The 15,273-nt window shown below is 40.8% G+C and overlaps 1 protein-coding gene across 7 annotated transcripts in view; it reads right to left on the bottom strand.

The window, feature by feature from the left end:
• Nucleotides 1–15,273, bottom strand: part of LOC118367556 (histone deacetylase 4-like) — a 258,463-nt gene that overhangs the window by 78,738 nt on the left and 164,452 nt on the right. For 5 of the 7 annotated variants that reach the window (XM_052493919.1, XM_052493918.1, XM_052493916.1 and 2 more), the window contains 3 exons: nucleotides 12,637–12,787; nucleotides 7,203–7,323; nucleotides 2,084–2,202 (listed from right to left, as the gene is read on the bottom strand). In XM_052493919.1, coding sequence (XP_052349879.1) covers nucleotides 2,084–2,202; nucleotides 7,203–7,323; nucleotides 12,637–12,787 — 391 coding nt within the window. The remainder of the gene's footprint in view (nucleotides 1–2,083; nucleotides 2,203–7,202; nucleotides 7,324–12,636; nucleotides 12,788–15,273) is intronic. The other 2 variants (XM_052493917.1, XM_052493921.1) reach the window with 1 other exon arrangement.

A 15,273-nucleotide genomic window follows, 5' to 3' on the forward strand; every position in this document is an offset into this window, starting at 1 on the left:
GAAATAGAATAAAAGCCATCTGAATGCATTAGGTAAATGTGCAACTTGCAAGATCTTATTCAACCAACTCTGAATCAAAACCATAAATAGTTTCAAACATCCCAAACTGGTTCAAAGTAACTATTATTCCAATATACAGACATGGATGTTGGTTATCAATGTAAAAATATTCACATTTTTATGTCCAATATATTGTTGTTGAATATCTACTGTAACAAAATGAATATCTCAAAAGCTAGTCAGTTGTATAGGCATTGCTTGTCAATTACTGCCTACACTACCACTAAGTGAAGACATTGAAAATACATTGGGGGGATTTTAGATCCCCGTGTTTCATATTAGAGATATGATACGAGGGAGCGGAAGAGACACGGATGAGAAGTGTGACATTTTCCTTCTGACATTAAAGACAGACAAAGCCTCCTCGCGACAGTATTAAAATGTGCAGCCACCGCAGTTATGACTGCCGTGATGGGAGCCGCCGGCAGAGCGGAGAGAAGTGGAAATGACATGCACTGCAGTCTTCACCCGTGAGGGGTTTAATAACAGTAGAATACAGATAAAAAAAACATGCAGAGCCCAGTGAGGACAATAAGGTCTCAGTGCTTGGCTAAACAGCTGATAAAGAATAAAGATGAGGGGGTGGGGTGGACTGGGGTGCCGGTGTGGAGAGTGTGGAATGTATGTGGAGGGAGTGTAAAGCACAACCTGACTATAATGTGGAGAAGTGATATGAGGAGATGGACTTTAATTATGAAGGGGGTGAAATATATGGAGTATGCATATGGTAGTTTTAATGTATACCTTTAACACAAAATTATATTACAAGCCTGGTACCTGAGCTGCGGTGCTACGCACAAATCGCACCATAGAGCATCTATCACCTTTTCAATGTTTGTATCCTTTTGCACAGCAGTTATCCCCGAGTGAACAGTGCAAGGTATACAGTAGCAAATCTTAAACATTTCCAGACCCAAGTTTGTCTGTTCAATTTTTTTTTTTCACCTCCTCTTTAGGTGTCTAGTCAGGCTCAATCCTGGGCCCTCTCCTGTTTCTGTCATAACATTCCCACTCGTCGCCGGGATAACACATTCCTGTCCACATCCCCACAGGCGGCAGGGCTGTCGGTGCTCCAGAGTACACTGAGGTTGATCTCCAGCTGGATGAGCAGGGACAGACGTGTACAAACGAGCCCAGGCGCTAACTGAATAATCACTGCATGGCCCCCACAGCGGTAGTAGAGTTCCTCAAAGGATTTGAAATGGGTACTCTCCAACCAGAACTGCTTGGTATCAGACTCTGTATGTTTCATAGACAGCCTGCTTATTTTAGTTGGTTTGTTTTCTTATGTTTCTCATGTCAACACTGTTCTCATGTTGGTAATGATTTGTATAACCTTGCTGCTCTCTTGAACCACATTTCTTGGAGAAAATACACAATCTTAACAACAGAAACCCTTATAAATAAAGAAAGTAAATAAGAAAGCAGCAGAAATGCTGAGATACTCTCCTTATACTAGCCAGTCACGAAGAACTCTTGAATGTCATGATAGGGATCATAGTAGTAACTGGGGTTGATAATCTACCCCACTATCATCTCTAATCTGCCCCAACACTACAATGCTCTACACACGGACACTGCTAATGATCCAGCAGCAAAGACCGCTGGGAACTGGTGACAAATCAGTCCCGCACTGTGTCACGGTGGCAACTGTTGTGTCACCCATGACAACATGGGTGTAACACAGTTGGCTAAATCTACTTTGAATGTTTTTGCTCAATACTTTGGCCCCATTTCCTCTTGCTGATCTGAAAAAGCCCGGATGTGTGGAGGTAATATGTTGGAGTAGGCCAAATGGAGTTGTCACCAAATTGCTTACACCTATTCACTTATTCACTTTTACTTAATCCAACTAACTGTTCCGATTCGTTTTAATTTTGGAAAGAGGAAGTTGGAAAGGGAAGAGCTTTCAAAAAGAGCTTCAAACACAGTCAAGGAAAGCAAAAAAACACACTGATAGTGTACTCCAACGTGAAAAGAGGTTAGGGGTTAGGGTCCAAGGGTAAGGTGGAGGAGGTCTTACCTGTCTTGCGGAGAGGGAAGTTGTCTTTGGAGTCGTACATCCCCAGGATGGCGTGGTTGTAAGTGGACATCCCTGTCTGGGGAGGGGAGCTATGGTCCAGGGAGCTGTGCTGGGTCTTCCTACATAGGGAAGACAAATACACATTTACAATATTTCATTTGGGTCCTTCAAAGAGAGCAAAAGCCGACCTCACTTGCATCTTCGAACCCACTGGGAATGTGATGAAAGAAATTAAAGATGAAATAGATCATTCTCTCTACTATTATTCTGACATTTATATATAATATAATAATAATATAATATAATATAATAATATATATATAAAGACATTTAACATTCTTAAAATAAAGTGGTGATCCAAACTGACCAAAAAAAGGGAATTTTTAATTGGATTAAATATCAGGAATTGTGAAAAACTGAGTTTAAATGTATTTGGCTAAGGTGTATGTAAACTTCTGACTATGTTTGGACCCCAGGAAGACTAGCTGCCTTGGCAGCAGCTAATTGGGATCCCTAATAAATACAAACAAACAAACAGACACGCACACGCACAAGCACGCACACAAGCGCACACACACACACACACACACACACACACACACACACACACACACACACACACACACACACACACACACACACACACACACACACACACACACACACACACACACACACACACACACACACACACACACACACACACACAGAGGCTGGCGCATGAGCGTTACCACAAACGCAGGACACACAGTTCACTCCCCACCACACACAACCTCCTCTCAGGCAGACCTTTTTTATTTATGGCCCTACACTTTGCATGCCATCTCAGATTACCTACAATGCATATGCCCAGACTGAAGGGGTGCGAATCCCTGTGTTTGTAAACAAACTCGCTCTGACACGGCAACGAGCGGGAACAGATCTGATGGAGCCATAAAAGCTACTACTATTGCAAGGGCCTGCTGGTGTGCGAACGATCTGCTGATGTTGCCCGTCTGTCCATGCCACTCTGTCTGACTGGGTAGCAATGGTGCGTGCCAGTTGATGTGGCTTCAGTAGTGTGAGGGAGAAACAGGCGTCTGTCTGTCTACCTATCTCTGTTACTGCGTATCCGTCTATCCTCAGCTACCATTGAACACTGTGTACCCGTCTGTCTCTGTGTCCGTCTTCCTTAACTGCCATTATGTTCCACTGTGTTACAGTAAAACATGATGCGGGCTTCGTGTTTCTCAGTTAATAGCTAAGAGAGAAGATCATTGATGTTTCCTCTGGCCGGGGCCATTTGAGGTCAGCTGTCATCTTCGCAGCCCATTGAATTGTTCTGTCTGGCTTTCCCCTCCATCTCAACTACACAGCGAGCCCGTCTAGGTTGCATGGCTGACATGTCTTTGGCTCATGTGGCAATTATAAAAATGCTGCCGTAGCTGTCAGAATATATACATGTTTTGATGAATAAAATATCTGGTGTTTTGATGTTGTCTTAGAGTGCTCTTTTTATGTGGCTGCTGTCAGTGGTCTTTTTTTGGGAGGTGGGGAAACAAACAAGTAAAGAGTAAACAAAACTAAGTATAACCCCTGTAAAACTGTCAAGATAACTAGCCCCAGCCTCACTAACGCTCGAAGACCACCAATGGGAAGTTAAACCTCTCTCCAAGGACTTAAGGGTTTAATCCGCATTAGGGAAAACAGCGCCACTCTCCACCTCAGTATCAATCAATCAAATGTATTTATAAAGCCCTTCTTACATCAGCAGATATCTCAAAGTGCTGTACAGAAACCCAGCCTAAAACCCCAAACAGCAAGCAATCCACGTGTAGAAGCACAGTGGCTAGGAAAAACTCCCTAGAAAGGCCAGAACCTAAGAAGAAACCTAGAGAGGAACCAAGCTATGAGGGGTGGCCAGTCCTCTTCTGGCTGTGGCAGGTGGAGAATATAACAGAACATGTTCAAATGTTCATAGATGACCAGCAGGGTCAAATAATAATAATCACAGTGGTTGTAGAGGGTGCAACAGGTCAGCACTTCAGGAGTAAATGTCAGTTGGCTTTTCATAGCCGATCATTCAGTCTGCTGTCTCTAGAGGGTTGAAAACAGCATGTCTGGGACAGGTAGCACGTCCGGTGAACAGAACAGGTCAGGTCAGATGTACCTTTTTTATTGTTTAAGTTTTGTGGATGAAACGGAGGTAAAGGTGTGTCAAGTAGCGTGGCAACAACAAAAATGCAGTACATATTTGGCTGTTTGCAGTAACTTCTTTGTTGTTGTAATATCCCAAACGGACGTGGCAGTTTCACCATTAAGGACTCCAGCTTAAACCATCACTACTACTGTAGTGAAAGAAAGAAAGAAAGAAAGAAAGAAAGAAAGAAAGAAAGAAAGATAGAAAGAGGATAGAGAGAGCGAAAGTGAAAGAAATCAAGAAAAAGAAAGAGAGTGGTGCCAGTGTGTTAATATTCATTGGGTGGTTCCTCTCAAAACCCTTTCTGTGCACCTCCTCATTTCCCCATATCAGAAGGCGACAGCAGAGGTCCCGGGAGATGGGCTACGTGTCTGAGTGAAGAGAGGTGAGAGAGAGATGAGAGAGAGAGAGAGAGAGAGAGAGAGAGAGAGAGAGAGAGAGAGAGAGAGAGAGAGAGAGAGAGAGAGAGAGAGAGAGGGGAGGGGAGAGTGGGGATGGAGAGGTAGGGGTGGAGGGGGGAAAGAGGGGGGCAAGAGAGAAATTGGGAAAGAGAGAGAGCAGAGGTAGAGAGAGAGACTGGTCCTGCATAGTAGATTCGATCTGAGGCACAGACAGTGAGACCCAATCCTAAATAGACCATTTAGCCCATTGGTATTCAATCTTTTCCAGCGTGGACCCCATTTTTTCCACCAGGATTTTCCCACCCCAAATCTAATAACACACCCATAAAATCGATAAATGTCTATTTTTACATCAACAAATAACCTTCAATTCATTACACTTTCATCTCTAGATAGCCCTTTTCCTTTCTTATCAAAATGCAAATAAACCAATAAAAACAATTACTCTATATATATTTTTATATTCTAATTTATCTTTCTCAAAAACGTTTGTATATTGTCCCATAAAATAATTTGTAATCTTAATTATCCCCCCCATTCACCAAAAAGTGAATAAAAAAATGAATACAAATGTTGACGCCCCATTAGGGCGAAGCCAACATTGTATACCACTGATTTAGCCTTTAACCCAGGTACACTTGTGCAGAACTGAGTGGATTGCATAAGGTGCAAGCAATATGGAGGTAATTCTACCTAGTATCAGAAGGAGAGATGGAGCTATTACTATACTGCTTACAGCGCCTTGCAAAAGTATTCCAATCCCTGGAGTTTTTCCTATTTTGTTGCATTACAACCTGTAATATACATGGATTTTTATTTGGATTTCATGTAATGGACAAACACAAAATAGTCCAAAATGCTGAAGTGAAAAAAAGTACTTATTTAAAAAAATATATATATATTTCAAAAATTGAAAAGTGGTGTGTGCATATGTATTCACCCCTTTTGCTATGAAGCCCCAAAATAAGATCTGGTGCAACCAATTATCTTCAGAATTCATAGAATTAGTTAAATAAAATCCAAATGTATGCAACCGAAGTGTTACATGATCTGTCACATGATCTCAGTATATATACACCTGTTCTGAAGGCCCCAGAGTCTGCAACACCACTGAGCGGCACCATGAAGACCAAGGGACCGAGGGACAAACTTGTGGAGAAGTACAGATCAGGGTTGGATTATAAAACAAATCAGAAACTTTGAACTTCCCATGGAGCACTATTAAATCCATTATACAAAAAAATGGAAGAATATGGCACCACAACAAACCTGCCAAGAGAAGGCCGCCCACCAAAACTCACGGACAAGGCAAGGAGGGCATTAATCAGAGAGGCAACAAAGAGACCAAAGATAACGCTGAAGGAGCTGCAAAGCTCTACAGCGGAGATTGGAGTATCTGTCCATAGGACCACTTTAAGCCGTACACTCAAAAGATCTGGGCATTACGGAAGAGTGGCCAGAAAAAAAGCCATTGCTTAAAGAAAAAAATAGCAAACATGTTTGATGTTCACCAAAAGGCATGTGGGAGACTCCCCAAACATGTGGAAGAAGGTACTCTGGTCAGATAAGACTAAAATGTAGCTTTTTAGCCATCAAGGAAAACGTCATGTCTGGCACAAACCCAACACCTCCCTTCACCCCAAGGACATCATCCCCTTGGTGAAGCATGGTGGTGGCAGCATCATGGGATGTTTTTCATCAGCAGGGACCGGGAAACTGGTCAGAATTGACAGAATTATTGATGGCGCTAAATACAGGAAATTCTTGAGGGGAAACCTGTTTCAGTCTTCCAGAGATTTGAGACTGGGACTGAGGTTTACCTTCCAGCAGGACAATGACCCTAAGCATACTGCTAAAACAACACTCGCGTGGTTTAAGGCGAAACATTTAAATGTCTTGGAATGGCCTAGGCAAAGCCCAGAACTCAATCCAATTGAGAATCTGTGGTATGACTTAAAGATTGCTGTACACCAGCGGAACCCATCCAACTTGAAGGAGCTGGAGCAGTTTTGCCTTGAAGAATGGGCAAAAATCCCAGTGGCTAGATGTGCCAAGCTTACAGAGACATACCCCAAGAGACTTGCAGCTGTAATTGCTGCAAAATGTGTCTCTACAAAGTATCTACTTTGGGGGAGTGAATAGTTATGCACGCTCAAGTGTTCTGTTTTTTGTCTAATTTCTTGTTTGTTTTACAAAAAAAAATATTTTGCATCTCTTCAAAGTGGTAGTTATGTTGTGTAAATCAAATAATACAACCCCCCCCCAAAAAAAATATATTTTAAATCCAGGTTGTAAGGCAACAAAATAGGAAAAAATGCCATGGGGGGTGAATACTTTCGCAAGCCACTGTATTCTCATCATATCCTTTAACATCTACTATATCAGGATGGACGTGGATTGGGGGGGGTCTATGCAGCTTCCATGAAAAACAGAGAGTTCTGACATGTCATTATGTGGTGCATTGCACCAGCATAAGTAAGTTCAACTTGACCTATAGTTGGGTAAGAGTAAGGGTGTGGGGTGTGGGTAAGATACTCACCCGTACCAATAGCGTGGGTCAGTAGACATGCAGTGGTTGAGGCTGCGCTGGGCCAGGGCTTTCTTCTTGTTCAGGACAAATTCCTGCAGCCTCATCTTGACCTCTGTGCTTGCCACCGCACCTGGGAGAGATGAGCGAGAAGCCAAGGATTAGGGACTACAAAATGACAGGACAAGTACTACAAATACAACCTTCAAAATAGCCTGGAGGAACACATATCATTCTGTTTCCCGCTTCAGATATAGCCTTTCTATATAATTTAAAAGTAATATTAAACTGAATCCAATGGGGGAACAGAAATGAAACAACACTGAATCATTCTGAGTGAAATACTACTATAGAATGCAGCCTGAAGGAGTGACTGAACAGGGCCCGGTTTCCCAAAAAGCATCTTAAGGCTAAGTTCATCTTTAGAACCGTCGTAGGAGCATCGTTAAATCTCCGAGCTGTTTCCCGAAACCATCATTATTAACGTGTCACTTGAAAACGCTTTTGCTCTAACGACTGCCTCAGATCACTCGTAAGAACAGCTAACTGCATCGTCAGACCCTTTTTTGCCCTCCCGCGTCGCTTTATACCCAGAAGATCTCCGCTCAACATAAAATCACATGGCTTATCCGTCCACCGATAACTTCCGAACAAAGTTGACTACAAATACAAAGTTGCCAATGTCTTTGCAATTGATATATTCACAAGTGAAGTATAAAATGATGCTTCAAATGAAAATGCATTATTAATATATATTATACAGTGCCTTCAGAATGTATTCACACCCATTGACTTTTTCCACATTTTTGTTTGTGTGTCACTGGCCTACACACAATATCCCATAATGTCAAAGAGGAATTATGTTTTCAAATATTTTACAGATGAATGAAAAATGAAAATCTGAAATGTCTTGAGTCAATACGTATTCAACCCCTTTGCCTGATAAATTCAGGAGTAAGCGTTTGTGTGCAATAATAGTGTTTAACATGATTTTTGAACGATTACCTCATCTCTGTAACCCAAACATACAAATTATATGTAAGGTCCCTCAGTCGAGCAGTGATTTTCAAACACAGATTCAATCACAAAGACCAGGGAGGCTGTCCAATGCCTCGCAAAGAAGGGCACCTGGACACTGGATGGTGTATCAATGCATCCAGTTAGTGCACACACTGTAGGTAGAACATCACTCAGAGATGTCACCATGAGGCCAATGGGGACTTTAAAACAGATACAGCGTGTAATGGCTGTGATAGGAGAAAACTGATGATGGCTCAACAACATTGTAGTTACTCCACAATACTAACCTAATTGACAGAGTGAAAAGAAGGAAGTCTGTACAGAATAAAATATTCCAAAACATGCATCGTGTTTACAACAAGGCACTAACTACTGCAAAATATGTGGCAAAGAAATGAACTTTTTGTCCAGAATATAAAGTGTTATGTTTGGTGGCTGCGTCATGTTATGGGTATGCTTGTAATCGTTACGGATTGGGGAGTTTTTCAGGATGAAAAAGAACCGGAACGGAGTTAAAAGTCAAAGTCCTAGATGAAATTCTGGTTCAGTCTACTTTGCACCAGTCACTGGGAGATGAATTAACCTTTCAGGACAATAAACTAAAAGACAGTGAATGTTCCTGAGTGGCCGAGTTAAATTATTATGTTGTATGTTTTTTTAGGTAGTAGATCAGCTTTAATATTGTAGATAGATTGTGGCTTCTATCAATGTAATTGTCTGCAGTATTTCCAATCCCGCATATATATTTTCTTGTAAATATGTATATTATTTAAAATGTATAATAAATATATATTTTTTATATCAATTAGTATATTTGAGTTTAATATTTGTTGTAATATTTGTTCTGTCTTTTCTGGTGGATTAAACTGAAATTGTAACCAGCTTTCTATGGCTTGTTTTAAAAATAATTATATTTAGGATATTATTTAATTTTCAAATAACTGAAAGAAGAAAGCATGAATCGTCAGCGTACAATGACACCTTTGCTTTTTTAAGCCCTGGATATTGTAGTTGGATCTGATTTGAATAGCATTTCGATTGCCATAATAAATAGATATGCCGATAGTGGACAACCTTGTTTTACTCCTCTTGACAATTTAATACTTTCTGAGAAGTAGCCATTATTTACTATTTTACACCTTTAAGAGATTCTCCACAATTAAAATAGTCCAGGCATTTTTATATAAATCCCAGTCGTACTTTATCAAAGGCCTTTTCAAAGTCTGCTATAACTGCCAGGCCTGGTTTCCCAGAATTGTCATCGTGTTCTATTGCTTCCAGTACTTGTCTTATATTATATATGAATAATATTAGGATTAGAATGATAATATCCAACAATACCTAACCTGTTGGGGATAGGGCTGTCTACTGCCCCCGCTGGAGTAATTGCGTGCCCATAGTAAACATAATTTTTTTTGGTCAAAAGTTGCTAATATATGCAAATAAAACAATGCTGATATAGTGCTGCTGGCCCAGGGAGGGAGGCTGCCTGCCTGTAACCCCCAGGCCCGAGCTCAGAACTCTAGCTGGCTCTTTTAAAATATTATTGAATAGAAAACACTCTAAAGCTTCTAAAACCGTTTAAATTATGTCTGTATGTAAAGCAGAACTCTCAGGGCAGTCATTCTCCCAAACTCTCTCTTGTCATCAGAAAAGTTGGCCCAACTTTGACGTCATCGCCCCCACCCTACCCAAGCACTTACAGGTCTGGGAACAGACTCTCTGTCTTCAGCGCGATCTCAGCTTTCAATGGGGCTTCTCATTGTGAGAATCGCGCGCTCACGAGAGTTTTGGCGGGCCGAAACCTTTCGGTCACGCGAAAAAACAGGTCACTTTTATGCGCGCTCTGCTCCGGTCCTGTCTTTTTTCCAAGATCGATTATACAATGCATGCGTTTCTGTTCGTCCTCACGATTGCTGTACACCTTTATAACATGTTAAAGCTTGATTATGAACTGAGTTTGATAAGTTTAGTCGACATATAATATGTAAGTTTTGATGTTTTGGTGCGCATCCACTTGACTTTTGGCTACATTTCAACTGAAATGTGTCGTGTTTGAGAACCGAAAGACACAGACTGCAAAACTAAACGCTGTTTTTGGTAAGTATAATTCCTTCCAGGTCTTCTGATGGAAGAACAGCAAAGGTAAGGGAATATTTCTGTGGTCAATTTGGGTTTCTGTGGACTCCAAGATAGAGGAGCCATAATGCTACTTTTTGAGCGCCGACTCATAGTATAGCCTAGTGAACGAAACCTGTAACGTTAAATGTAACACAGCGATTGCATTCAGAAGAAGTGTATCTAACTATATATATGTAGAACATGCATATTTAGTCAAAGTTTATGATGTGTATTCCTTGTTAGCTGACGTTATCTGCCGGAGCTATCATCATTTCTCAGGACATTTGAGTAGCATTTTTGAACGATGCATCATTGTAAACAGAGATTTATGGATATATATAGCATATTATTGAAAAAAACATAAATGTACTGTGTAACATGTTATATTACTGTCATCTGATGAAGATTTCAAAAGGTTAGTGCATTATTTTTCTTTTAATCCTGCGTTTGTTGATTGCATATTTTTTTCAACTTGGCTATGCAAATTAGCTGTGTCTTCGGTGGTGGTTTGACATAAATATGTGCTATGTTTTCGCCGTAAAACATTTTAGAAATCTGACTTGCTGGGTAGATAAACAAGGTGTTTATCTTTCATTTGAGCCATTGGACTGTTTAACATGTGGAGGTTAAATATTTTTAGGAATATTTTTGCGTTCCATGCGCCCCCTTTCCAGCTGAACGTGGGGTGGGGGGTGTTCCCAAATTGGAACCCTAGTCCCCTTCTGAAGTGTTACAGATTTGACTCAAATTTACTTGAAAATCTATGGCAAGACCTGAAAATGGTTGTCCAGCAATGTTCAACAACCAATTTGTCAGCGCTTAAAGAATTTTGAAAAGAATAATGGGCAAATGTTGCACGATCCAGGTGTGGAAAGCTCTAAGAGACTTAACCAGAAAGACTCACAGCTGTAATTGTTGCCAAAGGTGCTTCTACAAAGTATTGACTCAGGGGTGTGAATACGTATGTAAATAAGGTATTTCCCTATTTAATTTTCAATACATTAGCAAAAATGTAAAAAAATATATTTTTCTAGATGGGTGAGAATTGTTTGTATTTGATCCATTTTGAATTCAGCCTATACCAACAAAATGTAGAATAATTCAAGGGGTATGAATATTTCTGAAGGCACTGTAGGACTTTTTCAATCATATTCAAATACATTTCATGTTCAATCAATTTAGTTATATTTTGCTACTTGTAGGCTACTCTATTTAATTTGTCTCAATATATTTAATGATGTGCAGCCTAACATGTGCACAATGATGTGCCAAATTAGTGATTTAATGAATTTTTATTTCATTGGATTAGGCCGCCTCAATATTTGCAGCCGTATGTGGTAATGTCTCTCCAGGTGCTGATCCCTTGTCAGTACGGTGAAATAATTCTAATGATCAGGAAAGATTTGAACAGAGAAAGCTGATCTGAGAGCAGTGCTCCCTTTCCTTAAATCCTATCAGTATCGACACATGTTCCAAAGACGCACTGAAACGCGTGTTACATCTTCGGCCGTCGAAGGAAAAATGCAGTGTTAAAACACTCGTAAGCCTAAGTTCCATCGCTATCAGCAAACTGGGCCCAGAACTGTAATCTGTTGGAGCAGAGTCACACAGAGATTCCATAGAGGGAAAAATACATGCTTTCATGGGAATTCCACCGAGACAGTGGCAGTTAAATGGGCTTTTTTAGTGTGTTTGTTATTTTTTAAACAAGGTATCACAAGGTGTGTTCTCTCACAGCTCTCTCTTCAATTACCACCTCGCCATCACACCGTTAACACTTCCCAGAGGGGATACTCCACACGGGGAGATGGAGAGAGAGAAAATGGAAAGAGTGAAAAAAAAAGAAGAGCAAGAGTAAAAAGGGAGCAAAATAAGCGTGTGCGTATGTCTGTAAAAGTGTGTGTCAAGAAGAAACACAATAAGTGAGAATAAGACAGAGCTGGCAACAAGTGACTAACATGTCAAGCGGTGAAGCAGCAAGCGTGGGGGGGGGGGGGACACACGGCACATGATGATTACTAATACAGACACATTTTAAATCACATTTCGAGGGGCCTACGTGCTGACTTTTACGAGACTGGAGGCAATTTACTACGGCACTTAAAAGGATACTTTAGGATTTCGGCATTGAAGCCCTTTACCCAGCTTCGTCCGTGTTGTATTGCGGAGGACGCACGGCTCTCGACCTTCGCCTCTCCCGAGTCCGTACGGGAGTTGCAGCGATGGGACAAGACTGTAACTACCAACTGAATACCACAAAATTGGGGAGAAAAATAGAAAAAGGATGTAATTCAGAGCCACTCACTCTCCTGGCAACGCTCCTTGTTCTTAAGCAGCAGGAGTTTCTGCTCCCTCTGATGTTTCTCTATCTCTTGCTCTTGGCGGTGTCTCTCCATCTTCCTCTGGTGCTCCAGCAGCTCCTGCTGATGCTTCAGAGCCAGGAGGTCCTGCTGGTGCTGCAACACAACGTTAATACAAACTTTACTGCGATGTTGATACAACTGCCTGCTGATGGCACTGCTACAGTGCATAGGAAATGGGGAGAGGGAAGAGAGCAGTGATTGGGGAGAGAGATGGGGTAGATGGAGAGGGATGAAGGGACATGGGGGAGAAGAAGAGGGAGACGGAAGGGAGAGAGGGGGAGACATGGTCACACATTGTCTGATATCACCTCATCTAGATAAACAAAAAACACATGGTTCTAAACACACACACACACAGACACACTTCCTTTCAATGGCAAAAATCTAACACCACTGGCTGACATCAATATCACTAGATTTCAACAGCAAGTGTCCCCTGCAGATTTCATATCAGCTGGGAAACACTCAAATTTCCAAAAATTGCATTCAGATGAGAAGTTGTGAGTGGAGGGAATTGTTCATAAATATTTATTTGGGGGTGGGTAAACTTAGTTGTACCTAACACTTTCTCACTAAATCATACTTAACAGAAGTCCACTGGCATGCTCTTATAATACAAATGAGGTGCATCACAAGCAACACAGTTCTAGGATGCAGAGTCCCTGACGTCTATAGCCACTTGCGGTGTAAGTTCAAATACTCCATGGGGCTAACATTCAGATTTTTTTTATGTGGACTCAAATTTATTGCAGTCTTACGTAAAAAATAATCCCCCTGAAAATGAAATTTAGGGGCTCAATTCAATCCGCAATGCAGTATTTACGCAGTAGCTCTTAATCCAATGGTCAAATGAACTCACAGAATGGTCTTGGGTAATGTATAAAGCCCACAACTACTTCCAGGATGACCCCTCTCGTCTGCTTTTACTTTTCAGAATTTTAAGTGTGTGGGCATGGGATGAATATTGTAAATCAAAGATGTGATAACAAAAAAATGTCATGCCCCATGTGGGATTAGAACTCACAACTATTGAACTATGAGCCAACTGTTAGTGGACTGCACCACCAATCGGTCATACTGATCAGGGGAAAAATGAGTTGACTTTACCAACATTGTCATCTACAGTACTAGTCAAAAGTTTGGACAGTACTCATTCAAGGGCTTTTCTTAATTTTTACTATTTTTTACATTGTAGAATGACATCAAAACTATGAAATAACACATATGGAATCATGTAGTAACCAAAAAAGCGGTAAACAAATCAAAAATCAAAATATATTTGTATATTCTTCAAGCTCAAATAAGCAAAGAAAAAAGACAGTCCATCATTACTTAAAGACATTTAGGTCAGTAAATCAGTAACATTTCAAGAACTTTGAAAGTTTCTTCAAGTGCAGTCGCAAAATCCATCAAGCGCTATGATGAAACTGGCTCTCATGAGGACCGCCACAGGAAAGGAAGACCCAGCTGTACCTCTGCTGCAGAGGATAATTTCATTAGGGTTACCAGCCTCAGAAATTGCAGCCCAAATAAATGCTTCACAGAGTTCAAGTAAAAGACACATCTCAACATCAACTGTTCAGAGGAGACTGCGTGGATGTATCAGATGATCTGGCCTCCACAATCACCCGACCTCAACCCAATTGAGATGGTTTGGGATGAGTGGGACAGCAGAGTGAAGGAAAAGCCCCCAACAAGTGCTCAGCATATGTTGGAACTCCTTCAAGATGCCAGTTGAGAGAATGCCTGAGTGTGCAAAGCTGGCATCAAGGCAAAGGGTGGCTACTTTGAAGAATCTAAAATAAAAATATATTTTGGTTTGTTTAAAACTTTTTTGTTTACTACATGATTCCGTATGTGTTATTTCATAGTTTGATGTCTTCACTATTATTCTACAATGTAGAAATATTGTATTTCTTGTTACGATGGATGTAGCTATGAATATAAAAACATAATCCTCATAGCCTACATGTTTATTTTCTTCGTAAAAGCACATAGATGTTTATGAAAGGGTAAGCAAAAAAATTCATCATATGCGGAAATGTGCCTTACTGTCTTTTGAATTTTGTGTAACGTCAATTGTCTAGTCAGAGAAGCATCATGGCACGCTCCACTTACCAAGACCATTACCAAATAAGGTGCGCTGTCACCTGCATTTATAGTAAGCCTTGAGGTGGTACCACCCAGCACATCTAGAAAGGAGTCTATTTCATACCGAACCCCTCCCTTCTGAAGGTGCCTCTACATCACAATTTCAAATCAAATTGTATTTGTCACATGCGCCGAATACAACAGGTGTAGTAGACCTTACAGTGAAATCCTTACTTACAAGCCCTTAAACCAACGATGCAGTTTTAATAAAATACCTAAAAAAAGGGCTTAAAAAAGTAAGAGATAAGAAAAACAAATCATTAAAAGGCAGCAGTAAATAACAATTGCAAATACATTGGGTAACGGTGCAGAGTCAATGAGTCAATGTGCGGGGGCACCAGTGTTGAGGTATTTGAGATAATTATGTTCATGCAGGTAGGATTGTTGAAGTGGCTATGCATAGACAATAACAGAGAGTAGCAGCAGCG

Source organism: Oncorhynchus keta, chromosome 34, assembly GCF_023373465.1.
Source record: "Oncorhynchus keta strain PuntledgeMale-10-30-2019 chromosome 34, Oket_V2, whole genome shotgun sequence".
NCBI classification, from domain to species: Eukaryota; Metazoa; Chordata; class Actinopteri; order Salmoniformes; family Salmonidae; genus Oncorhynchus; species Oncorhynchus keta.